Source organism: Cervus elaphus, chromosome 25 (assembly GCF_910594005.1).
Source record: "Cervus elaphus chromosome 25, mCerEla1.1, whole genome shotgun sequence".
Taxonomy (NCBI): Eukaryota; Metazoa; Chordata; class Mammalia; order Artiodactyla; family Cervidae; genus Cervus; species Cervus elaphus.
Window position 1 is genome coordinate 5,843,040 of NC_057839.1, and position 27,645 is coordinate 5,870,684.

The 27,645-nt window shown below is 48.7% G+C and overlaps 1 protein-coding gene and 1 long non-coding RNA gene across 5 annotated transcripts in view; one reads left to right on the forward strand and one right to left on the reverse strand.

The window, feature by feature from the left end:
• The window catches only part of LCP2 (lymphocyte cytosolic protein 2), a 47,898-nt gene extending 30,497 nt beyond the window's left edge, over nucleotides 1-17,401 (reverse strand). For 2 of the 4 annotated variants that reach the window (XM_043887370.1, XM_043887369.1), the window contains exons 1-3: nucleotides 17,015-17,401; nucleotides 12,472-12,534; nucleotides 7,479-7,525 (exon numbers count right to left, since the gene is read on the reverse strand). In XM_043887370.1, the coding sequence (XP_043743305.1) occupies nucleotides 7,479-7,525; nucleotides 12,472-12,534; nucleotides 17,015-17,092 (188 nt within the window). In that variant the 5' untranslated portion in view covers nucleotides 17,093-17,401. The remainder of the gene's footprint in view (nucleotides 1-7,478; nucleotides 7,526-12,471; nucleotides 12,535-17,014) is intronic. The other 2 variants (XM_043887372.1, XM_043887371.1) reach the window with 1 other exon arrangement.
• Nucleotides 17,402-20,205: 2,804 nt separating this feature from the next.
• On the forward strand, nucleotides 20,206-27,610 carry LOC122683722. The gene is made up of 4 exons (XR_006337796.1): nucleotides 20,206-20,332; nucleotides 22,325-22,471; nucleotides 25,803-25,990; nucleotides 26,521-27,610. It is a non-coding gene; the product is annotated as an uncharacterized LOC122683722 (long non-coding RNA).
• Nucleotides 27,611-27,645: the final 35 nt, after the last annotated feature.

The window sequence follows — 27,645 nt, forward strand, 5'->3', positions numbered from 1 at the left end:
GTCTTGGCCCCCACCACGTCTTGCTTCCCTCATCATCCCCCAGGCCCCCAACCCCTGCCCCCCAACTTCACCACGTTCCCCGGTAACCTGCTCAGAACCTCTCCACTCATTCGAGTGAGAGGATGTGCTGTGCTTAAGTCGCTCAGTCATGTCCAACTCTTTGAACCCCATGGACTGTAGCCTACCAGGCTCCTCTGTCCATGGGATTCTCCAGGCAAGAATACTGGAGTGGATTGCCATAGCCACCTCCAGGGAATCTTCCTGACCCAAGGATCAAACCCAGATCTCCCGCATTGCAGGCGGATTCTTTACCATCTGAGCCACCAGGGAAGCCCGAGTGACAGGACAGACAGACTTTTAACAAACGAGCAGGGCCATTAGAGGACAGAGAGAGAGGAGCCTGTCATCCTCCCTCCGATGTCATTGCTGGGACGTCACCCGGCACGGGGAGATGCTGTAAAGCGGGGTGGGGAGCTTCCCAGTGGAAGTTCCAATTACCCACCAGACTGCTTGTTTCTGGTTCCTCTGTTTCCTTTAAGCGACTGTGCAAGAAGCTGACGAGCGTCCCTCTGCTCCCTCTTCTGACAGAGCATCAGTCAGGGCGCAGTCACCCTCATTCAGTCATTCCTTCACTCAACAGTGCGCACTCCAGGCTACCTAAGCGCCAGGAGCTCTGCTGGGGTTCAGGGCACCTCGGTGAGCAAAACAAAGATCCCTGCTCTCGAGGAGCTTACTTGCTAGCGGAGACAGACAAACAGTGTACACTAGAGGAAGTGAAATTCAAGGTGAGAGCTGTGTGTACAAGCAGACAGCGGAGGTGTGGGCTGGGCAAAGGGGGCGGGATCCGAGTGCGGTTACAATTGAAAAACCACCCAGCGGGCCTCTGGGAGGAGGTGACATTTCTGCAGGACCTGAAGTAGGGGGTGCTGGGGGGCGGGTCCCCCGCACAGTAAGGGCGGTAAGGGAGGGCACCGGGAGAAGCGGGGTGGCCCTGACCGGCGGGCGCCTCGGCTTTGATCTTGAAAAGACCTGCTGCTCTAGGCAACTCCTTAGGGTATCTTCAGCAGCCGGGCGGGAGGCCGCTTTGGCTCTAACTGGCGAAGGAAGGAAATGGCAAACCGCAGCCCCACAGAGCAGCGCGAGCTGAGAGCCGCGGGGCCGGAGAGGGGCCGGTAGCCCAGCCTGAAAGCAGACGTGGGGCCCCGGCCCCCCTGCTCTGGGGCCTCAGAACGCCCCCTCCCCGCGGCTGGGGCCGCCGGCTGCGGGGGACGCGTGCGCAGGGCAGCGGTGCTGGCGATCAGAGCCGAGGTTCTTGCACCTCTGCCTGCAAACCCTCGTGGCTGCCCTCACTCACTCCCACGCCCCCAGAAGACCAGGCGACAGTGAGTGGCCGGAGGTGACTCATTCTCCCTCCTTCCCACAGACCCCAGGCCGCACTCAGCCCCGCGAGAGACCGACGGGGGCTGGGCAGCGGGTAGACATCTTTCTCTCCGCTCTGTCTTTAGCCGCAGCAGCGGAGCGGACCTTTCCGCAGGAAGCCAGGCCGTGGCAGCCGAGACCCCTAGCTCGCTGTGTGATGGGGACGGGTCTCTGACTTCTCGGGTGGAGGCCTCCTCTGGTCCTGCTGGACGGTGCAGAGGTTGGGAGGGGGTCCTGCTGAGCGCGACTGCAGCCTCCTACCCCGGACAGAGTCCCCGGCCTGACCTCAGGCCAGGTATTGCCCTCGCTGGAGAAGCCTTGGCTGGCCTGCCCATAGCCACAAACACTCATAACCAGGCTCACTGGAGACTAACCCATCAGAGCGTCCAGGAGAGGCTGGGAGCCGCTGGATGCAGTCACAACAAGCGCCCCAGAGACATGGGTGGGTCCTGTGGGCTGAAAGCTTGTGAAATCACTCCTGTGATCTGGTCTTCTTGGACTTGTTTTTAAAGAATAGAAATGGAGGAAGGGAGTGAGGTGGGGGAGCGGAAGCAGAACTCAGGCTGTCTGTCCTGTTGTGGCCCCTGTAGGCTCTCCCAGGACACGTGGGGCTCCCTGCCCATGGTCCCTGTGTTCTGCCAGTGGGGGTGGAGGCTCACAAGTGCCTCTTGAAATCAACTTTGCTGGTCACACAGAAGGAAGAAGGAAACTGGGAAAGAAAGGCAGGCAGGGAGGAAGAAAACAGAACAGAATGGAAAGTGTCAGAGCCCACAGCACCAGTAAGAGTCAATGTTATTTCCCGAACACTCTGTTTTGTTGCCTGTGTGATCATATGTCTCGTGCACAGCTGAAATGTTTTTCTTACCGCATAGTGTGAGCTGTAGATGGGTTTCCCTGTCTCCTAGAGGGCTTGAGGGGACAGAGAGCTGCTCCCTTGACCCCAGTTTCAGAGGCATACCGCCCCCTCGCCCAGAGGCCCTCCTCCACCCCTCACCCCCTCCCTGCTCTCTGACATCACCCTGACCCCTCTCCCACCCCCCAGCCCATGTTCTCACACCCGATCTGGCTTTCACTTGCATTTCACCTTTCTTTAAAGGAACAAAATTCCTTCTTAAAGGCAAGTCTTCTGTGAACCAAGAGTCAAACCTTCCAAAATTCTGTCCTGTCACCTGAGGAGCCAGGGAGAAGCCAGGACATCGGTCTCAAGACTCAGGCCTCCAGGGGCGACCAGGCCTGTGAGCGGGGAGGCAAGAATCTGAGGGTCTCCCCCTTCTCAGCCCTGCCCGCCCGCTGACAGATTTACAAGTCTTATGTTCCTTGTGCTGCGCAGTCATTTTGTGTAGTAGCCGGAAGAGTTGTCCTCAGTGTTACCAACAAGGACAGCAGGGCGCTGGGGGAGGTGTTTGTCAAGGCCCCATGCTGGCTTTTGACATGGTGCTCTGGGCTCGCGTTGAGGAGGAGGGGCGGCAGTCAGTGGAATGGAGGCACTTCCATGGAGGGAGGACGGGGCACCTGGACAGGGCTCCAGCCAATGAACGGGAGGGAAGGCATGTCGGACAGGGACCGGCCCTGTCCCCAGTCTGCTGGGAGTTAAGCACGTGTTCTGGACACAGTGCTGCATTCAGCTCTGCACCCTCCCTCCATCCTGCCCGCCATCCTTTGCTGTCTTTATATCTTAGGTAGGCGCTGAGCAGATGAGACAGGGAGCTGTCTCTGAGGTTAGGAGATGACAGCCTTTTCAGAAGACAGACAAATCAACAGGCACAACTGCCTTGTCTCTCTAACTGGATCTTAGCTTTTTCCATCCTAATTCCACTATGGATAATGGGGACAGTGATCATTAATGTTATAAAGAGAATCATCTGTTGCCTACATTACCACCACATCCTTACCCTCTTCTTATTTTTTTTTTTAAGTTACACTGTATTATTTTAAACATAAAATTTATAGCATTGGAATTGCCTGGTGGTACACTGGATAGCAGTCTGCCTGCCAATGCAGGGGACATGGGTTGAATCCCTGCTCTGGGAGGATCCCACATGCTGCAGGCAACTTAATCTCATGCACCATTAACTACTGAGCCCTTGCACCCCAGAGCCTGTGCTCTGCAACAAGAGAAGCCACAGCAAAATGAAGCCCGCACACTGCAACTACAGGGTACCCCCCACTCAGCATGATTAAAGAAAGCCCTCAAACAACAACAAAGATCCAGTGCAAAAATAGCAACAAAAATTTACACCGTTAAAAAAAAAAAGACTCCAGATGATCATCAGAAGATTTTATCATGTATTCTATCATTTTAGCCAGATCATGCTCAGTTCTACCATAGGTGCTAGGCTCGGTCCTCTAAAAGGATGTTACATTGTTTTATTTTAAAACTCTCCTCCGTCACATTCTCTGTGAGGTCTCTGGGGGAAACTATGCCTGAGACAGTCTTATGTCTGCAGACAGAGAACACTTTCCCACCAGAAACTGCCTTCTTACAAAATCCATTTAGTACTGACTTTTTAAAGCAAATTTAAGGAAATTGAGATATTCAGAGGAGTGTAATCTTGTTTTGGTCTACTGTACATAAACACAATTTCTTTTCTATAGCCCTTTAGGGAAATGGTCTAGGGCAAGTGGACCTGTGTACAAAGTAATGGAACAAATGAGCCCTGAATATCTATACACACAGGCAGCTTATGTGGACTGCCTCCCACTTACCCACGTACCCCTACACACTGCTCCCTCTGAGTTCCTTCTTTCCTCTCCTCTAGATGAGGAAGCTGAGGCTCAGACTTGAAATGACTTGCCTGAGTCCCACAGCTGGTAGGAGGCAGAGCCTGCTTTAGAACCTGGCTTTGCCTCGCTCCAAAGCCCATGCCTTTCTATTCTTTCATCCTCCCCAGTTAGTAGGATAAAATCATTGGTAAAAATTTGAAATGGTGCTCATTGGGATTTTGCATTAAATGGCTGGAGTAGTTAATGCCTCTTCAGTACATTTTATTATATCTCCGTTATTTCTTTTAACTCTCTCACTGGTTCTGTGAGACAGGGTCTGTTATTGTCCCCATTTTACAGATGAGGAAGCTGAGGCTCAGGGAACTGTAATAACTTGTCCAAGGACTCATAGCTAATGAATGGGAGAATTGGGTCTCAACTAGTCTGATCTCAGAGCCTGCATTTTGCTCACTAAGCTCTCCTGTCTGCCTGTTGAGATCTGAAATAATATCTTTTTAAAAGAACGTGCTAATGAAGTTCATGTAACCCATTCCTTCATTTTATACACTTGGAAACTCAGAGTACTCTAGGACTTATCCCAGGCACAGAGCTCACAGAGGTATAGCTGAAAATTGGTACTTTTTATACCAATGCTCACACTCAGAATCACCTGATCAGGGCTGCCAGACCTTCCCTGGATGCCTTCCCCACCAGTTCACCTTTCATGCTCCATGGATAGCCCTCGTGACTTGCCTTGGGGGGCAAACACACTGGAGTGGGATTTTTACTGCAGGCCAAGTTGTTGTTTTAGTTTTTAAATAACTGAAGAAATATCCCACCTTCACCTCACGTTGAACTGCAGACATCAGCTCAGCTCAGCCTTAAGATTAAAAAAATGATCCTCCCAGTTGAAAGTGCCTTCCTCATCTCCTTCCTTCTACTGCTTCCTTTTACTGCTCTGATTGAATTCCCTCCTTCCAGCATCTTCCTAGCCACAGCCCTGGGAGAAGCTGCCGTCTCATAGTGAGATCATAGCCATCATTCCTAACCAGGCTCCATGCCTCCAGCTGAGTCCTCCTCTCCATCATCTTTTACACACCCTGGAGAGAGTCAGCATTGCAGGTTTTACCTCAGTGTTCCCCCTGGTGAACTCATTTCACCAACACTCTCAGGTTCATAACAGCTCAAAGCATCCTTCACAATTATAACTAGTTACTGTGGTCTTTTTACTGCTCACTCCCCCACGTATACACCTCAATGCTCTGACCTACTTGCAGTTCCAGTAAACACACTGGTGTCATGCCTTTGCAATATAGTCCCCATTTCTAGAAAGTCTTTCAATCATTTTTCATCTGACCACTCTCAATATATTTCAAGATCCAAGTTAAGTTCCCTTCTTCCCCAAAGTCTTTCCTGATGCCACTTCTTGATTTTAAAACACTGTGTGGATCCAGCTTAACGTGTCTACAGGCTGACTCTGGCCCACCAGCCACCAGTTCTCACTGCTATATGTTAAGTTCTCTCCTTGACCTAGAACTGTGGCCTTTTCCTAGGGCATCACATCTATAATGTCCAATATAATCGTCATCACTGTATCTAGCTATTGAGCCCTTGAAATGTGGCTAGTGCCTCTGAGGGGCTGAATGTTTTTTATTTTTTAAATCTTTATTTTTAGTTATTTGGCTGCACTGGTTCGTAGTTGTGGCATGCGAGATCTTTTAGTGTGGCAGGTGGGCTTTTTAGGTGCAGCGTGGAACCCCTGGTTGTAGCATACAGGTTCTCGTCCCCTGACCAGGGATGGAACCCAGGCCCTGTGCATCAGAAGCATGGAGTGTTAGATCACTGGGCCACAGGGAAGTCCCTGAGCTTTTAATTTAACTCAGATTTAAATAGCCATTTTGGACTAGGAAAAAATCTTTTAAAATCAATTATTCTTCAACAATAGTGGCCCCTGGAGACAGGCAGTACCAAAGGCAAATCCTTATTCCCTTCTTTTTCTTCACCCTTCCAGATGAGGGAACCCTGAGAGTCATATTTTTCTTATTTGAGCTACTCTGGCAGCTCTACCTACTCACAAAGCTGTTTACCTCCTATTTCACTGACCTACTTCCCTTTCATCCTTGTGAGCCCTAAGACGTTTAGAGCAAGAGAAAGGACCCCAGAGGGTGTCTGGAGTGGAGGTCTCAGACTAGGGGCCCCCACACGAAATCTAGCCCATAAAGGTGCTTACTTTGGCATTCAAAATATTAAAAAATATTTTAACAACATTTAAAAATTGAGATATATTGCATAAAACTTGTATTTCTAGCTACTTGATAAATTTAAAGATTAGGCATTGAGACTTCCCTGGAGGTACAGTGGTTAAGAATCTGTCTTGCAATACAGGGGAGGCAGGTTTGATCCCTGATTGGGGATCCCACATGCCTCAGGGCAACCAAGTCCGTACAGTGCTGCGAATGAGCCCATGCACCACAGCTAGGGAATCCGCGCACCACAACTCGGGAATCCGCGCACCACAACTCGGGAATCCGCGCACCACAACTAGGGAATCCGCGCACCACAACTAGGGAATCCGCGCACTACAACTGGGGAATCCACGCACCACAGCGAAATATCCCAGCTGATGTAAGAAAGATCCTGAGTGCTGCAACTAAGACCCTATTGTTTTTCTTACAGCAGAAAAATATTTCTCTATATTCAGGCTTTATTCAAATGTGGTAAAATGATTGGACTCTGTATTTTTCAGCCTGACCCATTCACACATTTCATTTTGGCTCCTGCAAGCATCCGAGTGTGGGACTTCTGCTAGAAGGGCAGAAAACATGGCACAATGTGTACACCGAAACTTCACATTTTAGCAGCCACATCAGACCTCAGAAATGGTCCCCCTTTCCTCAGAATTCTTCTCAACACGATGCCCGTGGCAGCCACCCCAAATAGTCATTATTGACAGACCAAAGGGAGTCCACTACCAGACTCATCTGGTCCAATGCTCTCATTTTACCGAGGTCCAAAAACCTGAAGAAATTACTGGGTTGGCAATGAAAACCATGATGAAACCTCAGATCTCTTGATTCTGGTGCTATTTTCAAAAGCCAACCCACCCCACTGGGGAGAGAGGAAATGAAAACACGGTCCAGAATCAGGCTTATCTTTGGCAAGAGCAGCCAAACACCAGCCGGACCAGAACCGTTACTTCTTTTTCTCAACACATTATGGAGCTTCTCTTCCCCGAACACTGCTCTCGCCTTCTTTCTTCCTGATTGCTTTCCCATTCTAAGCTGACAGTGACAGAAAAGTAGCTCAACTCCCCAGTCTGCTCCCCGTCCCACCGCAGTCCTCGGGCCAGTACTCACGGCACGCGCAGCTTAGGGAACTTCTGGATGTCGTTCTCTGCCAGGCTCTGAAATGGAGACAGCGGTCGTTACAAACCACAGGAGGGCTCCAGGCCAGGTGAGCCCTCAGATGTGAAATGACAGGGGACAGTGGGACTGCAGCCAGCGCAAGAGGAGGCCCCATCCACCTGACCGAATAGGCAGCTTCCAGATGGGGCACCGGAGCCCGCAGGCCCTGGACGGCCAGGTCGGGTCACAGGGAGCCCAAAACTCAGATTTCATTGGGCATGGCCACGCTAGCCCCCCACCCCAGACCTCAGGCCCTCGGTCGCCATGTGAGACGGCGGTGAGCAGCCGGCCTGGAGGAGTCCGTGCTCCGTGGCCTCGTCCCAGCCCAGCTGCCTCCTTCACCTGAGGTGTTGGTAGAATTCTCTAGATGCAAGGAAGCAAAAAGAGGCTGTCTTGAGGGAACTGAGAGGGGAAAGGAGAAAGAGACTCATGTTTGTAAAGAACTGACTCTGCCTCCTTACAACACCTTGATTAATCCTTGCATCAGCCCTGTGATGTAGCATTGTTTCATTTTAGTGAGAAAGTGGGGCCCGGGGGTGTAAGGGGATTTCAGCTTGCAGGCAATGGAGCTGGGGCTAGGACCCGGCTCTATGGCTTTCATGAGCTATTTCCTTCCTGCGAGCTTCCTCCTACCACATCTATGCCCTTTGGAGCCCTAGTGGCCTGTGTTGGAAGGGAGGAGGGGAGGGAGAGAGAAGAGGGAAGCCAAGAGGGTGGCACATGCTCCACAGAACCAAAGCTGAGGCCAAGTAGGGAGCCCTTTAACGGTCTAGTTGAGGCTGGGGGCCCAGTGGTCGGAGGGAGCACTGGAGTCGGACAGGCTGCTGTAGAATCTTGGTTCCCTCACTTAGCAGTCCCTGACTTGGGACAGACACTCAGTCTCTCTAAGCCTTAGCTTCCTTGTCTGTATAGCGGGAACCTTACGATATGGACAGCTCCGTTTCAGGGGCCGTGAGGACTGAACGAGAGGAAGTGTGTCCTGTGCTTGGCTCAGGGCCTGACAGACCTTTGAAGAGTGATGAATGGGGCTTAGGTGGGCAATTTCTGTCCCGGGGTGGGGAGCTCTGTCCTGGGGTCTGGCTGACTGTTGGAGGTTAGTTAGTGTCTTTGCTTCTTCTTCCGCTCTGGGCTGGGAGCTGCCTGGCAGGATTTTGGCTGCCTTCTGAGATGAGCTGGGCAAACTTCCCATTAAGCCCAGCTGGCACTGGGGCTGGGGCATCTTAAAATGTGCTTATGGCCTCATCCACTCCAGCTCTTAGGAACGGAGTCTGACCCAGCCCCCATATCAGACCTTGCGACAGAGCTGGGAAGGAGGGTTTGGCAAGAGTCCTGAGACAATCAAGACTTTCATCAAACTTCTTAACTTCTTTTTTTTTTTTTAGCATCACTGAGCCATGGCATTCTGTCCCCTGGAACCACCCCTTTCTCACGGAGGATACCAAGACTTAAGTTAGCAGTGTGGCATGAGGATTGGAGGGCTTCCTGGGAGTGGCCAGAGGGATAGATGCTGAGAACCAGGCAGGGGGGCCGTTGCCTTCTCTTCTGTTGAGTCAAAGACATAAGCTGAGGGAATTTCAGGAAGCAGGTGAATGAAAAGTAAGCATGTGAGTGTGACTAGAAATACAGAGAAAGGCCTTTGAAACAGGGATAGGAATTGGAAGGAAAGATGGAAGATGGTAAACCTGTTTGGGTTTCCCCAATGGCTCAAGCTGTAAAGAATCTGCCTGCATTCCAGGAGACGCCAGTTTGATCCCTGGGTTGGGAAGATCCCCTGAAGGAGGAAATGGCTACCAACTCCAGTATTTTTACCTGGAGAATCCCACCGACAAAGGAGCCTAGCAGGCTACAGTCCGCGGGGTCACAAAGAGTCAGACATGACTGAGCAGTTGGGCACACACAAACACGATGTTTGGAGAATTTTTCTATGTGATGTAACAGTGTAAAACCCCCTCCTCTACCTTCTTCAAAGACCTTGAGCAAAGTCTGGAAACTCTGAGTTACTTGTACAATGACTTGGAGTTAGACTAGTGGCTTTACAGGAATATGATTATGTGCTGAGTGTGTCCTTAAGAGGGACAAGAGAGCAAGAAAAGCTGAGAACTGGACCCGGCCTGGAGAGGCGTTGTAGCAGACACTGTCGCTTGCCTACCCAATATCTACTCTCTTGCTCCCTTACTGATGGGATCTGGATTTTGTTCAAGGCAGTAAATGTGTCCAGTTCAAAATATTTAACACCCTAGATTCTCTTGCATGTGACCAAGGTCATGGGACTCCACTGTGGCCAGTGAGATATAATCTGAAGTCTAACTGAATAAAGCTTTCGGGAAAGTACCCCTGAAAATAAAGGGGATGCAATCCCCAGGCACTTTGCATTTTTCACTCTTTGCCCTCCCTTCTTCCTCCTGCTTGGAAGGCAGATGTAATACCTAGAGATGGAGTGGCCATCTTATAGCCATTAGGACAGAAGCCACAGAGAGCTTCCATTGGCTCGGTGAGGCCTGAGTTCTTGATGACCTCCTTTAGCATCTCTCTAGCCCCGAGTGCCCACCTCTAGACTTCTTGTCACTTGAGAAAGATAAGCCCCTCTTTGGGTAAGCCACTGTGGTTCAGTTTCTCTTTCATGCAGCCACACACCTTTCTAACTGACACAGCTTCCAAGCACGTGGCCTCCTCTACTTTAGCCTTTTGGGAGCATAGAACCCCCATGCCCTCACCAGAGTCCTCAGTGGAAAACAAAATGCTGGCAGAACAGATCCAAGGGAGCTGCTCGCTCCTGCACTGAAGGAAGGAAAAGGAAGGCAGGGCGGGAGGGAGGAAAGGACGGAGAAAGGGAGAGAATGGAGAGAAACGGAGGGGTGGAGGGTAAAGACGGCTGGGGCCCTCCATTTCCGCCTTTACAGCAGAATGGCCTGGGGCGTCGTAACGCTGGGAAGGGTGGCAGCTGAGAGCTCCGGGCAACGCCCAGATCATACCCAGAGCATCTGGCGTGGAAGGCGGTTTTAGCAGAAGCTGCCAGGGCAGGGCTGGGCTCTGCTCCCTACTCCCCTGGCTCCTTGAGCCCCTCTTTCTACTTCCTGTTGTTCACACAGTAATGAGAGTAAGCAGTATTCTCTGAGGACCTGGCACATCCCAGATATCAGGGTAGAGAAGGCAAAGCTCCTCAACCAAGGCAACAACCCTGTCTCAATAGGCCTGAAGCTCACAAGAGGGGGTGGGGGGACCCCCCCAGAGCTGGGCTAGACTGTCACCCCATCACTCAGTCCAGTGTGCTCCGTTCCAGAGGAAGGAACAAGAAGTTCAGAGAGGGCATGGGCTTATTAGAGGTCACCCAGGGCCACGACCAGGACCATTAAGAAAGCAGTCTTACTCCCTTTTGATTTAGCCCTGAGAAGTCTCAGTTCTCAGTTCTGAAAGCATCTTTTAGCTAAAAGCTAAAAGAATTAAATATTCAGATTTAGCCATAAGTTGCAAGAAGAATAACAATTAAATGCTCAAAGTCTATTGGCTTAAAGCCCAGTGCAGAGAAGTAGCATTGTTAAAAACTCAAGCGGTGTTAAATTAAATTAAATGTGTGCTTTAGTCCAGTTACTAGGTGTGTGACAGAATAAATCCCATCACATTTCTGTACATGTTTCGCTAATTGCAATTGAAGTGGTGGTTAGAGCCTTCCTGGAGATAACTTTCTGCTATAAAACAAACTTCTGGGAGGCAGAAATCACATCTTAATCATCTCTACATTCCCAGCACATGGCATGGTCTGGCATATAAAAGGAGCCCAGGAAAGTCCTTGTTAAGTGAATGGCAGGGTGAATGACTGAATGATTTATGTTGAACAGTGAATGAAGCTCTCTTATATGGCGCATGAAAGCAAAGGGGGCATAAATTTGGTCTCAGTGTGAGACTTAAGTACTGCCCAGAAAGGAACAGATGACTGTGTATGGTAGTGAGCTGACTATCAGTAAAGGAATTCAAGAAGCTATTGGTAGCAGAGATGCAATACAGGAAATGGATTGGTGTACTGGGTGGAAAACTACCCTCTATGGCCCCTTCCATCCCTGAAACCTCATAGCCCAGTTTCCTCGCTTCTGCTGACCAGGTCTTGCAAGGAAACAGTTTGACTTATCTACTGAGTCCAAATCCAAATTGAGAACACTGACCCCATGAGACCTTTGAAGGCTTGTTCCTGCTTCGTTTTTGAACAATGAAGAAACACAACCAAAAGGGTTGGATCGGTGCAGTCAGGGTCTCCATTACCCATTGGCAGAAGTGTCATTCCAGGGGAAATGCTCAGACCGCCTCCCGGCCGCTGCCTAGTGGCTCAAACCCCAATTGGAGCAGCAGCCCCTTCCCTGTAACGGCTTAGTCCTTAATATGGAGCTGCATCGCAGTATTACACTGGAAGGTTTTTGCAACATAAAGGAGTGGAGAAAGCCATAGCACATGTGTGTTAATTGGCACAAAACCAATGATGTGAATTTAGTAAAGAGAAAGAGGGACATAATTGAAATAAGGAGGGTGATTCTACCTTTATTCTAGTCAGTGAGTATGTTCCCTAGAGTGACAAATAAGAAAAGAGAATCTTCCATTCTCCCACGTGGCTGTTTTTCCCCTTGGCCTCAGAGTATGAGTGCTATTTGAATAGATTTTCAAGAGGGGTGTGTGTGTGTGTTAACTGTAATTTGATTCCCACTTCCACTTGGACTTCAGAATGTACCTTAGTGTCAGTGAAAGATCTGGGAGGTATTCTAAATAGGAGGATCCTGAGAGGTGATGGGAGAGGTGCTCATACAAAACCCTGAAGAAGGCCTTGGGTTGTACGGGATCCTGAAGACAGGCATTGCCCCTGAGCAGCCTGAGGCAGGGTAGACCAATGGCTCTGCAGCCATTGGTTAAAGTTACAGAATAGTATTGGTCATAATGTGTTGAACTAGCAGCCAGCACTCACCAGAAAACGTGGCCCATCAATGTGATGTTTCCTCACGACCTTTTCACAGTCCTTGTAGTTTAGCTGAAAAAGAGGACAGGAGATGCTTTCAGCGCAGTCAGGTTCATGCCATTGGTTCCCCTTCCTTGCCTGCCCCAGGAGCTCAGCAATTTGTGGTACTTGTGGCTAGCCAGGCTCCCCGCTCCCCTCCCTGTCTATCACAGGGGCCCTATCCTTACATCAGCCCTGCTTTCACTAACTAACCTCTTGGGACTTTAAAATGGAGAAATTGCCTGTCGAAGGCTTTGAGGCCAACCCGTACAGAAAGAATGCTGTTAGGGCTGCAAAGGGCTGGCCATACGCTCCTCCAGCAAACAGAAAAGAATTGAAAGAAGAAAATAAATAGTATCCATCATCTGGTCACCCAAAGACAACCTTGGTGAACATGGCAATGTGTCTCCTTCAGTGGTTTTTCCAAAGCACCTTTCTAAACATAATCAATGTTATCATTCATAATCGATCTCCTTATCTTGACTTTTTCTCTTGAAAAATAAAGGCACTGCCCCATGTTATTACAAAGAGATTTTGAACATTATTTTAATTTGCTCTATTGCTGAACATTTAATTTCTTCCCAAAACTGCTGCTGTAACAGTGATAATTGAAACTTCTAATAATTACTGAACACTTGCTGCATGGTAGGCACCATTCTAAGTGTTTAAACCAATTTTAATCATTTAAGCTTCACATGTTTCAAATGGAGAGTCAAAGGCACAGAGTCAAGTAACTTATATAAGGTTCCATAGATAGGCAGGTGACAGAGGTGACACCTGGACTTCGGATCAAGGCTTTAATATCTCTATCAGGAATGTTCTTCTTTTAGTTACTAACAGTAAAACTTTCAAACGGTAAGTGAACAGACTTAACAGAAGCTTAACCTACAAGATCGAAAAACATCATAGATATTCTTTTGCACAAAGTTTTTTCTTCTATTTTAAATAGTCAAAGTTAGAGTCTCAGAATAGAATTACAGCCTCAACGGGAATGATCATTTTTAGAACCTGTTGCTTTCCTAGAGTCACATCAATTGACAGTTGAAGCAGGTGTCTGTTTGACCTAGTCCTCAACAGTCTAAGCATTTACCTTTGAAATATCTCTAAATTTGAGGTTAGTAGCTAGAGAATTTAAGGTAAAATGTTTGTCCTTGAGAATCTCAGCTTCTCCTCATAAGTATGGATTTCACAGTTTGTGGAGGCCTTCTTTTTGTGCAAACTTAAAATCATAACCTTTCCTTATGGCCAAGAAATCGAAAGAGTAAGTGCAATTGTTGTGAACCTCACGGTGTGACAGAGTAGGGTGAATATTAGAAAGCTCTGAAAAAATTATTTAGTGGTCCTTGGGAAGAAATCAGCTTCTGCATAGCCCCAAACACCCGTTTTATCCATATTGCAACTGAGTGAAATTGTTCTTGGAATATTCAACTGCCTTTAATTCATCAATTTCACCATCAGCATTATCAGCTGAATCTCTGATTTTGCAGATTGCTGACTCGGACTCTAGACAGACAGACAGTCCTGCAGACTGGGGCCTGCCTGGAAGTTTGATTCTGAGTCAGTAATATCTAGGCCTAGGGGTAAGACCTCTGTCCTTTTAGCATGCATGCACGCATGCTCAGTCGCTTCAGTAGTATCCTACTCTTTGTGACCTTATGGACTATAGCTCACCAGGCTCCTCCGTCCATGGGATTTTCCAGGCAAGAATACTGGAAAATCCGGAGGATTCCCTTCTCCAGGGGATCTTCCTGACCCAGGGATCGAACCCATGTCCCCTGCATTGCAGGCAGATCCTTTACCGACTGAGCTCCCAGGGAAGCCCTGTCTTTTTAGCGTATACCCAGAAGATTCTTATGAGTGACAAGCTCTGGTTGGTACTGCTCTGAGCAGGTACCTGGTGTTGTGGATAGGACAACTAAGGCCCAGAGAGTGGAAGGGACTGGCTGAAGGTCACACAGTGAGTTGGGGGCACAGTGAGGATTAGATCTCATGGCTCTGATCCAGAGTCTTCTCCAATGCATGGTCCAAGGATCCCTTTCTGCTAAGTCAAAAGGAATTAGAGGACTTAAAGAAATAGAAAACATGACCTCAGTCCTCAAGGGCTTAAGTTCCAGACAAAGGATGAGCTGCACGTGTCTGAGATCGTAAGACACAAAAGCCCGCTGGTCTGCAGGGAGCCCCCAGCCAGGGTCCAGTGAACAGAGTAGGAGAAAGGGAAGCTCGAACACGAATCGGCCCCCCTCTCTGCTGGAGGCCTCACACATGTATTTCCTTTATTTATCCCAACAATCCCATGAGTTAGTCACTGTTAGTATCTCTGATTTACCGATGAGGAAGCCAAGGCACAGAGAGGTGTAGTAAGTAAGGGAGGGTCACCAAGCTAGCAGGTGGCAGAGTCGGGATTCAAGCCAAGGTATGGCTGACTCCAGAGCTGGTTGGGGAGGTGCCTCCAAGGGGGCCCTGGCCCCAGTGCTTCATTAGAAAGTAAACCTGCTGGGATTTCCCTGGGGGTCCAGTGGCTGACTCCAAATATCGGGGGCTTGGGTTCATGCCACAACTGAGAGATCCAGCATGTCACAACGCAGATCCTGCACGCCACAACTAAAACCCAGCACAGTCAAATAAAGAAATAAAAAATTAAAAGGAAGAAAAAGAAAATGGCATGCCTAAATCAGAAACATGACACATTCCTTGATTTATAAAAAAAGAAAGAAAGAAAAATTGCCTCTGCCAGTAGGACTTTGGTGGCTAAGATCCGTCCCCAAAGGACTCCACGGTCAGTTCACTTAGCATTTTCTCTCTGGGGGAGGTGAGATGCTCAGTATTTGAAGGGTGTCTATCTGAGTCTGTAGAAGGGCTGGAACTTCCTAGGTCACAAACACCCTTCAGTCTCCTTGTTCCTGCCTTCATGCTGGGAAGGGAACCTGTTCAGTTTCTGTGGACGTGATCTGGAGTCTAGGGTCTGTAAGAAGAAAATTCTCTCTTCCCCCAATTCAGGCAGAGAGCATCTACATGAATCATCCTGAGCTGTAGGCCATCTCCCTGTCCTAAATGGAACTTTGCCCTTGGATTCTTCAGTTGCTGCCCCGGGTTGTGCAATTCTCCTTCCCAGATTGGAGACTGGACCTCTGGCCCATCAGCCTGTCCCCAAGTGTGCCCTTGCTAATTCTCAATTCTTTTCTCCTTTCTTTATTGATCTAATATGCCACTTTATAGCATCTTAGTAAATTTCACTGTGGCCCTCAGTTATTTGGTCTACATTTAAGAAAAGTATTTAGAATAAATACTTTTGACTCTTTCAAAAGTCGGCTGTCTCAACGATCTTTGCACCCGCTGTGCTGAAATCTAAGTTTATTATGAGTTCCAGTGAGCGAAAAATAACAGAAACGAGATGCACAACAAGCAGCAAATACAGGATCTGTGGGCTGTGCCTCTATCGTGCCACACCCAATTCAGCATTTTCACATTTTTCTTAGGGGAGAACAGTTGTGACACTAAATGCTTTGGCACATGTAGACCCCGGGTTTGGGTATGTGTTACAGGGAGTCTACCCCATACCAGGAAAAACATCGAAGGTCATGACTTAAAACCGTATCTTTGTGATATTCTGGAGTATCCACTGAATTGGATGCCAGCCTCCAGAAATGGGAGTGTTAAGAGCTCAGTGGTCCCTCATGAGACATCGTATCCCTTGGATAGTCAGAGAGGGTCATGTGGCTTGGGATCTGCCCAGGCAAGCCTGTGACCTATGGCCCCCCCAGCAGATGACCAAATACAAGGATTCTTGAGCTCCTTCAAGACGAGAAGGCAGGACAGCAACACTCTGGTCTCAGTTCTGCCACAAGCTTGGCCCCTGACCCTTCCCGGCAAATCTTTTCCTTTTCAGGGTACTCAGTTTCCCTAGCTATAACCTGAGGCTCATGTCATTTCCCAGCCTGCATCCTAAGACCCTCATGAAGTTCCCATGAGACTCTGTTCTAGGTAAGTGGTTGAAGTCACTTGTGACTTTCAAAGTCACAAGCAATGACTCGCTCAGACGCCATCTCCAGCATCATTCATCATAGTCTTCCACCCTTCCTTTCCTCTCTCCTACCCCGCAAGACTCCATATTTCCCTTTCGAGCACGAAGCCTTGATCTCACTAGCAGTTATAGCAGTCTGAGTCTCAGGGCATGTTGAAACTGGACAGGTGTGACCGGAATCCTGCCTCCATCACATGCAGTCCCTGGGGCTTGGGTCCAGTTAGCTTCCTTGAGCTTATTTTGCAGCTGAGCCAGTAGGATAGCAATCCCGGAGTGAGTTAGACGCAACCATGCTTGAAGAGGACAGACTCAATCCTAGCATGTAGTAGGACTTGCCCCTTGAGAGGTTCCCTTCTCCCCAGAACATACTGCCAGAGAGCTCAGTGCTGCTCCCTCAGAGAGGCTGGAAGCTCCCCGCTGTCTTTCACGCCTCTCGCATTCTGCCTGCACTCCCTTTGCCCAGCCTCCCAGCCCCCGAAGAGCAGGGCTCACCTTTTTGAAATAGTCTGCAAGGGTGTCAGGGTCCCAACTCAGGACCTCAGAGCGAAAGGGCACGTTCTTGAATGCCATGGCTGCTCGCTCAGGATGAAGCTCACCAGCTGAGCACGGGCGCTGCACCCATGGACAGAGAACCCCAAATCCAGAGTGTGGAGGTGTCTTCAGCTCTTCCAACTCCCGGGTACCCTCTGGGAAAGCCTAGTTGGAGCTGATGTCCTTTCTGTTGCAGCCAGATCCCAGAAAGCAACAGCTTCCTCTGCGAACAAATATGGTCTCTTCTCAGAAAACGACTCAGCAAGTTTCCTTTACCACTTCCTCTGCTGGGCCCTAAATAAGTAAACAAGGAAGCTCGGCTCTGGGGACTCAAGAGGCAGAAAGAGCTGCAGGCTGGCAATTCCCCACTGGGCCCCATCCACCCCAGCCCAGTAGGAGGAGCGATGAAGGGAACTTAGACACCCAAGTAGGTTTCCTTTGAAATCCCTGGCATCCATATGTTTAACCCACATTCCTGCCTGGGTGGGTGTTTGCAGATGAAAAATCTAATTTGACGGTTCACCTAAAAGACAGACAATCTCCCACATCAGTGAAGGGGAAGGAACATGACCTTTAGTGCTCTCCAACCGCCGCTCAGTTTCTCTCAAAAGTGTAAAGTTGAGCTTCTCTAGCTGCCCCTTATAGTTACCACAAGTGGATCCTCTGAGTGAGTGAGCTGGGGTCCAGAACTGGAGCACCACTGGGAAGACCTGGGCTTCATTTCTTTCTTTCATCTTCTTCTTCATTTGTTTATTTGGCGGCACCAGGTCTTAACTTGCAACACACAGGATCTTTGGGTGCGGCATGTGGGATCTAGTTCCCTGACCAGGGATTGAACCTGGGCCCCCTGCTTTGCGAGCATGAAGTCTTAACCACTGGACCAGCAGGACAATCCCCAGGCTTCATTTCAGATATACCTGTTTCCTTGCTGGGCAACCTCAGGCAAGGACTTAAACTCTAGGAAGCTCAGTTTCCATATGTATAAAACAGGAACAGAAAAATTGCTTCATATGCACATAAAACTTTAGATGCGTTTAACTAGACAAACTTAAGAAAGGAAAAAAATAACAATTGCTACTGATGTTGCCATATAGTCTAGTCACTGTTGTTCCCTCTAGACATTCTATCTGCTATTTATTCAGCCACATTTCTATCTAAAGAGCAGAGCCCTGGAGACAGGAGATGGGAGTCTGAGTTCTCTGTCGGTTCCTCAGACCCTGTGCACTTCTCATAGCTGAGCATCTCCTTGACTGAGGGTGAACCCAGTGTCAAAAGCAAACATATCTATCTGTGTAACACCACAGGATCCAAACACGAGTTCACCACTCAATCTAGTGCTCCACAGACACACACAGACTGTCTGAGTCTGTTGCATTTACTGAGCTGGCCCCTGAAGTGATGCCTTCCTTAAGCTTTTTCAAAGATCGCTTTGGCCATGCAGTTTCCATCTTATACACAATCTCATTGTTATGCACCAGCCTCGCCAGGTCTTCACGTAAATGAGATCTGCCCTTTATCCCGGACTAAGCACCTTTCTGGACGTGGTCCATGAATCTGAGCTAAGGTCATCTTCACCTCCAAGGGCGCCAGAGGCATCAGCTGAGACAGTCCAGGCCAAGCACGTCTTACAGCGCAGGAACCTCAGTGCTCTCTGCGGCTGAGTGTGCCCCATAAACATGGCCTGCTGATCGAAATTTCCACCATGAACGGGAGAGGTGCCTTCACTTTTTATATCCCCAGAAGAGCAGCAAGTGATAAAAAGCCCTTCTGAAAAGAGAGGAAGAGAGATAAGTGGCTTCCACATAAAGAAGTTAAAGAAGATATCACGGAATTACCTGGGATTTAAGCAGGGCCTTGGAAGAGGCAGCTGAGGGAAGGCATTCTGAACCCCTGTGTGATGTGATGTGGCATGGTATGGAGTGTGTGTGTGTTGGGCTATGCTTCATGAGCAAACAAAACATGCCACACCTGTGCACTTCTGTGGAAAGGAACATTCAAGATCATCCTCAGAAAGAGAAGCAATTTTTAAAATGATGTTTACCCATACTCACAAGAATCCAAATCTACAGAAAAGCAGAAGTTGGAATTAACTTACAGCTAAGCATGAGGTTCTTTTGGAATAATTATCCTATGAATGTGGCCAAGATGGACGATCTCTGCTAAGTCACTTCAGTCGTGTCCGACTCTGTGTGACCCCATAGACGGCAGCCCACCAGGCTCCCCCGTCCCTGGAATTCTCCAGGCAAGAACACTAGAGTGGGTTGCCATTTCCTTCTCCAATGCATGAAAGTGAAAAATGAAAGTGAAGTCGCTCAGTCGTGTCCGACTCTTAGCGACCCCATGGACTGCAGCCTACCAGACTCCTCCGTCCATGGGATTTTCCAGGCAAGAGTACTGGAGTGGGGTGCCATTGCCTGCTCCGGGACAACCTCTAGACTCATGTAAAAGAGAGACATAGCAATTAAGAAATCTGGATGACAGTGATGACAACGGGAATCACCAAGAATCACTGTGCCAAGGAGTAGCCTGAGGACTCTGCACTAATCGTGGGCACTGTTACCACTCTTGCTCACAAAAGAGAAAACTCAAGCTCAGGGAGGCTTCTTGCTGCCCTTGCACCCAGCAAGTAGGTGGTGCAGCATGTCTTGTCTGCAACTCTCTCTGAGTCCAGAGCCCCTGCTCCTGACCTCTGTACCACCCTGGGACTCCGAGATGTTCCATAAATTGCACAAGGTGGAACGGAGGTTCAAACCCGGCTGGGTCTCCAGAGCCTATGCAGCCTCCTCTCTATCTGTCTGCCTTCCACGAAAAGCAGGCGAGGCTGGTGACCAGGGCTGGTTAAGAAGAGGACACAGCACTTTCTCCGAGGCAGGTCTTCAATGCCCCCTTCCGGCAGGGTCACAAACCCTTTCCCCAAAAAGGGCAGCTGGGCCAGGAGCGCAGGTGGCGCAAGGGGAAGTGGGTTGCTTCAGGCTGGAGCCTTTCCACTTCCCCAGCCCTCGGTGATTTCCCAACACTCAGGAGTTTCACAGCTCCTGTCCCTGGCTGGAGAATTCCAGAAGTTCCAGGGGCGGGGCTAGTTGGACCCCAAGAGAGGCTCGGGATAGCAGGAAGACGAGAGTAACCTGGGGCAGTTCAGCTCACTTGGCCTGGCCCCAAGTTCCACACTATAAAATGGGCAGTCATGAGAGCAGAGGAGATGCCGGGGCGAGGCAGGCCGGGGCCAGCTCACAGCGGGCTTGACTTCAAGCATGAAGCAAGGCAGAGAACAGGGCGCAGGTAAGCCTAGGTGATACAGAGCCGTGGCTTGGGGGGTGGACACCCTCTCCCATCTCTCTCTCCTCCAGCCAGAGGGAAACACAGAACTCATGAGGGGTTTTGCTCAAACTGAAAGGTTATGGAGGACTTCTAAGGCTTTGCAGTCTCTTTCTCCAGGTTAGGGTGATGGTGAATGGTCTGTGCACAATAACAGCAATTCATATTAGTACATGGGGATCGGGGTTCTTGGGGTAGGGATCTTAATGTACATCCAACAGAGCCTATGGACAAGAAAGCAAATCTTGCAGGGAGCAACATGTCAGATTTTTAGGTCTTAGAGACAAAAAGTGGCTATGGAGTGGTTCACACTGCAACCCAGAGTGGGGGGAGGACCTCCTAATGTGCCCCCAAACCCACCCCGCCCTGGCCAGACTTGAAGCTCTTTTCCCTACTAACCCACAGAAGAATTAGATGAGGAGATAACTGCCTTTCTTCACAGCTAATTTTAGAAGTGAGAAAAGCGCAATTTGCTAGAAGAGGCTTGTGGGTTGCGACCTCAGGGGGCGGGGGTGGGCAGGGATAGGAGCTGTCGCTTGGGCACCAGGGCAGAATGGAAGCGTAGAGACCATGATGGAGAGCCCGTGTTGACGTTTTTAGGAGAGGGACCCACGGAGCTGGAACGTGGAAGGGAGGACATGCTTATTCGGATGTGATTTGGACAGAGGGTATTGGCTGGGGAAAAGAGACAACATGGGGGCCTGTGGCCCAGAGAGGGTGGCCCCTCGGGGCATGCGGGCCATGGAGAGGAAGTCCTCACAGGAGTTCACCCCAGCTTCACCTCCATCAACATGTTACGGCTCCATGGGTCCCATGAGGCCAAGGCGAATCGCCCCTGGAAGTTTTCCTTGGGGCCTGTCCATGTTTGTCTACAGTGGGAAGAAGAGCTGTAGCTGTCAGCTCCCAGGGAGGGGCCCATTCTCCCCTCTGCTCTCCGAGGCCGGCACTGGAGGCACCCTCTGTGTGGAACCCCTCTGGATACTGAGGGCTCCACCCACACAGGAGGTTCCAACGCGGGCACAGGACGGGGCCCTGGCCGTTGGTGAGCTGGCCGCCCCGGGCACCGCGCAGCCGTCCACTAGCAGAGGGGCCGCCTGGGGCGCGGGTGCCGGGAGGGGCAGGCCTGCCCCGCGCTCCCCACGCTCCTGGAGGCTGGAGCCCCAGGGCAGCCCTTCTCCAGGCCGCCCTGCGCTCTGTCCACCCCTGCCTGGACAGAGTCACCACCCATCCCGGGAGGTGCAGCAGGAAAGCATGAACCAGTTGGTGCTTGTGAGGTAATGAGGAGCAATAGTTTCCACTTCCTCAGAGCTGACAATTTCACTCTTTTCAAAAATTGTGTATTTTTCAATCCTCTCTCTGTGTCTCTTTCTCGGCTGTTTTGGCTGAGGTGCGTCAGAATGTGGAAGGTGGGTGTGAGGAAGTGCTTATTTGGACTTCCTGTCAAGCCTGTCTTCCTCATTTGCCCTATATTTCACTTTGGGCAGCCTATCCCCAGATAGCTCTGCCGTGAAGGGAAACTCCCCGAGTGCCCGCAAGGGTGGGTGGGCTGTGGGCAGAGAGGGGAAGGCAGGCTTCTCAGCTTGATAGAGGAGAAAAAACCTTGACCCCCCTCCTCCCCTTCCCCAGGCAAGCTGGAGAAAGGCAATGGAGGGGGGTAGATGCGTGTCAGAAAAGCAAAAACAGTGCTACCCGAAGCCCAGCAACAGGGACTGTGGCCCACTCTAGCCCACCCTCCCAGGGAGAGCTGTGGGCCCTGGAAGAGCATACCCACCCCTACGTGCTCAGTCGCTTCAGCTGTGTCCAACCCTTCGTGACCCCATGGACTGTAGCCTGCCAGGCTCCTCTGTCCATGAGGATTCTCCAGGAAAAAATACTGGAGTGGGTTGCCATGTCCTCCTCCAAGGGATCTGCCCAACCCAGAAATCGAACCTACTCTTCCGTCTCTTGCATTGGCAGGGGAGTTCTTGACCACTAGTGCTACCTGGGAAGCTCCACCTTCCTCTAAGATGAAGAGAAGATTTGCAGCCAACAAGCCCAGCAGCCCAGCATAGGTCAAATCTGTTATAGCTCTCAGCACATTTCATCCTCACCAAAGACCTATGAGTAAGTAGAGAACAAATTTATAGACCCTGAGAGACCAGAATTCACTTGCCCAAGTTTCCATGGCGAGTCAGTATGGAGGGGGAGTGTCAACTCAGGGCCGGGCAGATTTCTGTCTATTCTCTCACAACTTGTCTCCCCAGTCTTGACAAGTCTCTTGGCTGTTGGCTTTCACTCTGGATGTTCCTGCCTCAGTGTAGTCCTGGTGCTTGTGGCCACCATGCTGTTTCTGGACCCCCTGATGTTGGCTTCCTTGATCATATCAGTGCCCTGACCACCAGTTTATATCTGACCTTCGGGATTTTTGACCCAGAGTGCACCCTCCAAATAGGAGAGGCACCTTGTTTGGCCTCTTCAGTCCTTTACCCCTTCCTATGGGTGAAGGTCAGCGTTTCCCATGACGTGTTCCTAGAGACAACGGATCCCTTAGAAGGAGTGCATCAGGGTTTTGGAGCAAAGAGGTAATTTGTCTATCTAACCCTTCTGTGAAACCTCAAGGGTTTGGAGAAAAGAAATTCTAGAAACTTCTTCTATAATACCATGTGATCTATGTGACTGCTCTTTGTAAATAGAAAATGGGGGCATAAATGCCCATTTTGCAAATTGTAAGAAAGAGCAAATGCTTGTCCAAGGCCTCACAGATAACTAGAAGGATTTGAAACCAAACCTGTCTGATGCTACAACTCTTTCCACTGAGAGATGTTGTTTCCAAAGATGGAAATTTTACTTGGTGAATAACCAGTGTTTATCTAGAAGAGTTTGTGTGTGCGTGTGTGTTCAGTCACTTAGTTCTTTGCCACCCTGTGAACTATAGACCACCAGGCTTCTCTGTCCATGAGATTTCCCAGGCAAGAATACTGGAGTGGGTTGCCATTTCCTACTCCAGGGGATCTTCTCGACCCAAGGTTGGAATCTGTGTCTTCTGCATTTCCTTCATTGGCAGGAAGATTCTTAACTCCTGAGTGACCTGGGAAGCCCTAGAACAATTTGTACCAACCATATTCTTCAGGCTATGAAAGAAAGGATCTTTTGTCTTTGAGTTCTCAAATATTTTGTCATTTTGACAATTTTTGGTGTTTTGCCTTCTCCAATACAAACCCTAAATATAATTTTGATCTCAAATTAACTTGAAAATCTCAAAGGATTTGTTCTTCCATATTATGAAGAGAGAGATGCCAAAAATTGTTAGTGTTGAATCAAAAATTATTTGATGTTGAATTTCATGAGAAACATTGTTACATGGGAGGAAATGTTTAACCTTGCATAGGTTGTATTGGTATCTTACAACATTGGTAAGATGTTTTAGGGGGTGTTTTTTGTTTTTCATTATATCTTCCGGTTTTATTGAGATACATTTGACATATCTGTATAGTTTAAGGTATACAGCTCCTTGACATATGTTAACGCTCCTACTGTCCACAAAATGTCCTGATGTTGCTTCCTGATAATAAGCGATAATATAATTTTATCAGCCATAATTCCTCTTGTTATTTCAAAATGTTACAAGGCACAGAAACAACCTAATTTCCTTCTCAGTTTTATTATTTTTATGGTAAGCTCTCATTTCATCAGATCTTTAAAAAGAAATAAATAATGATTCTTGGGGTACCTACACTTTTCTCTAATTAAACAAACAAACAAACAAGTTTAGCGATGCTGATGCCAGGTTAGCGGCTGACGCTCACTGAATCCCCTGACTGTGCCCTACAAGTAAGGGGACACTCACTTAGGATGACAGGCTTGGTTGGCTCAGGCTGAGTGGAGATGGGATGGGGGCCCAGGAGAGAAGTAAAGTAAGGAAGAGAATGACCAGCCCTCATTCATTTTACCCTGAGACCCTGAAGAAATCTATGTCCCTCTGCTGTGGAGACTCCTGGAGTTGTCTGGCATCTTTGTATTCAAGTCTGGTTCTTAAACCATCCTTTTGAACAATATGATTTACCCTGTATCCTTCTAATAAACTACCCTGTTGCTCAGATAGCACAAAGTTGGGTTCTGTGCTTGCAACCTGCCTTAGTTCAGGCTGCTGAAACAAACACTGCAGACTGGGTGGCTTAAAATAACAGAAATGTTCTCTCACAGTTCTCGGGCCTGGAAGTTCAAGATCAAGGCGCCGGCATGGTTGTGTTCTGACAAGAGCCCCCTTCCCGGCTCATAACACATGCTCACTGTGTCCTCGTGTGGTAGAAGGGGAGAGGGAACTCTCTAGGGTCTCTTTTATCAGGGCACTAATCCTATTTGCAAGAGGCTTTGATCTAAGCCTCTCCTAACAGCACCACCTCCTAATACCAGCACACTGAGGGTTAGGGTTTCAACATGTCAGCTTTGGGGGACAAGAACATTCAGATCCTTGCACAACAATAGCAACAAATCCGTAACTCTTCCAGGGTGCAAATGCCCTTCCTCTTTCATTTGTCCCCAAAATGTCAAGGGGAAGAAAAAGAGGCAGCCTGGGGTAAGGAAGAGATTGTGGGGTCCAGAGATGGAGAATTCCAGGCTTAGATTCTAATCATAGGCATACCATCAACTGGGTGTCTGACCTTGAGCCCTTAATGAAGTTTCCTCATCTTTAAAAGAAGCTGATGATGCTTAGCATCTCTCTGGGCAATTGTGTGACAAATGAAATTGCTCATGTCTCGTGCATGAACTGTGTCTGGCATATAAATACAGATGTCACAGGTTTGTTCCCTTTCTCCAGAAAATTTCTAGAGCTTCTTTTCAGCTCTAACTTTCTATGATGCTCTCAGTCACTGATTAATTTTCTCTGTTTCTCTTTGGAATCAAAACAAAAAAGACAAATGCAGGCAGACCTCAGAGATATTGCAGGTTTGGTTTCAGGCCACCACAATAAATTAAATTTCACAATAAAGCAAGTTGCGTGATATTTTTGGTTTCCTGGTGCATATAAAAGTTATGTTTACATTTAAACTGTAGTCTATTAAGTGTGCAATAACCTTATGTTTAAAAAGAAAGAATGTACATACTTTAATTTAGAAATGTTTTATTGCTAAAAATGCTAACCTGAGACTGCAGCGTGTCATTATAAGAGCCCAGATCACCATAACAAGCATAATCAAGCTTTGAAATATGAGAACTCCCGAAATACGATACAGAGACATGAAGTGAACAAATGCTGTTGGGAAGATGGTGCCGTTAGATTTGCTCAACACAGGGTTGCCACAAACCCTCAATTTAAAAAATGCAATATCTACAAAGCACAATAAAATGAGATATGCCTATAACATGATACCAAGTATTTATTCTGAAACGTTTATTCACAGAGATTGTTTGAGGATAACTGCTTTATGATGCTGTGTTGGTTTCTGTTCTACAGCAAGGTGAATTGGCTGTGTGTACACGTGTATCCCCTCCTTTTGAACCTCCTCTCCACCCCCCCTGTGCCGTCCCCTCGGTCACCAAGCATGGAGCTGCGCCCCCGGTGTTACGCAGCAGCTTCCCGCTGGCTGTCTGTTCTACACGTAGTGTATCCATGTCAATGCTTATCCATTGGAGCGTGATCAGGTATGTTACTGACCAAGCTGGAAGTTTCTGGAAGTAGAACGGGCACATTAATAATACACTGGCACAGCAGGCAAACCTCAGGGCCGTCCCTGGAAAGTGGGGACACAGAGGTCCTGAATCACAGAGTCCTCACCAGGCTATATGGACACTTTGGTCAGTTTTCTCCTATGAGGTCTCATCTGCCCCCATTAAGAATTGTCTACACTCTGTTTGTTCTGGCAAATGTGACTCTATTTGCACTTAGCAAGAAATCAGTTTCCTATTTGCCACAGGAAGAAACCCCAAATTAAACTTGGGTGGGAGCATGTAGAGCATGTGGCCAGCTGTCTGATAGACCTCAGCAGACCCATGGCCTTCCACCCCCGTGTCGAGAACTAGAGGGTCTGCTTTATCTTTAAACCACGGAGGTTACACAGGTCCACAGTTCTAAATTTAAAGTGAGAAAAGCCAACAGAAGTGACAGGTTCTTGCAAAATAAACTTCCCTCCTTCCTCCCCAACCTCTACCGCTGTTCTTGTTATCTGTTATAGAGTTTCAGGCCCTCCTGCCAGCAGCCTGTACTCCCAGACAACTTAGTCAGCCCGGACAACCTAGACAACTTCAAGGCCAGAATTCTCCCGAGGGCAGGATCCTCTGACAGAGAGTCTTTGTTCCTGTTTCCATGGCTTCCTGTGTGAGCCTGGGAACTCAGAGGGATCCAAGTCTATTCTGGAGTCCCGGTAGAACAATCATTCTGCTGTGGCTCTTCTTCCTAAGTTTAATCCCTCAAAAGTTTGCAACCACAGACAATTCTTTCACTCTAAAGGCAGAATTTATAGGAATCAAGACTCAGACTCTGGAGTCAAAATAACACTTTTGAATCCCAACTTTGTTACATACCAGCTGTGTGAAATTGGGCAACTTAACTTCTCTGTGCCGCAATTTTCAGAGGGAAATGGGGGAAGCCAAATAATAGCATCAACCTCAAGAAGTGATTGTGAAGACTCAGTGAAATAAAATGGCAAGCACAAAGTGCAGTCCCCGGCACACCAGAGATGGTGGTTCTTGTTAGCATTGTTCACTATTGTGAGCATATCTGACTCATTTCTCCTTCCCCAAAGACCAGCAATGAGCTGGTGAGTTCCTGAGTTGCATACAACACTGAGCTCCCCTTTCCCATGTCACATGTGGGGTAGGGTCAATTGCATACACTGCTTTGTAATTTTTCTGGTATGGACAGACAACAAGAATGGTAGAGTTGACATCTCCTAAGAATTAAGAAGAGATGCTGCAGGCTCAAAGGCTGAAGAGGCCAGCAGAGAAATGCAGATGAGAGAAGCAAGCTTGGTAGGAAAAACAATAACCCAGGGCAAGGGGAAATGGTACTTTATTCTGGACATTAGGCAGGTAGGTTATAAGGACTAGGGCAAACGGGAAGCAGCTCTGTCTAAGCTCATCGCTGCCATACTGTAATGGGGGCCAGGTTGGGGTCCACTGTTGCTAGATCTTTGTTTAAGAATATCCAAAAGTCTACAAGCAATAAATGCTGGAGAGGGTGTGGAGAAAAGGGAACCCTCCTACACTGTTGGTGGGAATGCAAACTAGTACAGCCGCTATGGAGAACAGTGTGGAGATTCCTTAAAAAACTGGAAATAGAACTGCCATATGACCCAGCA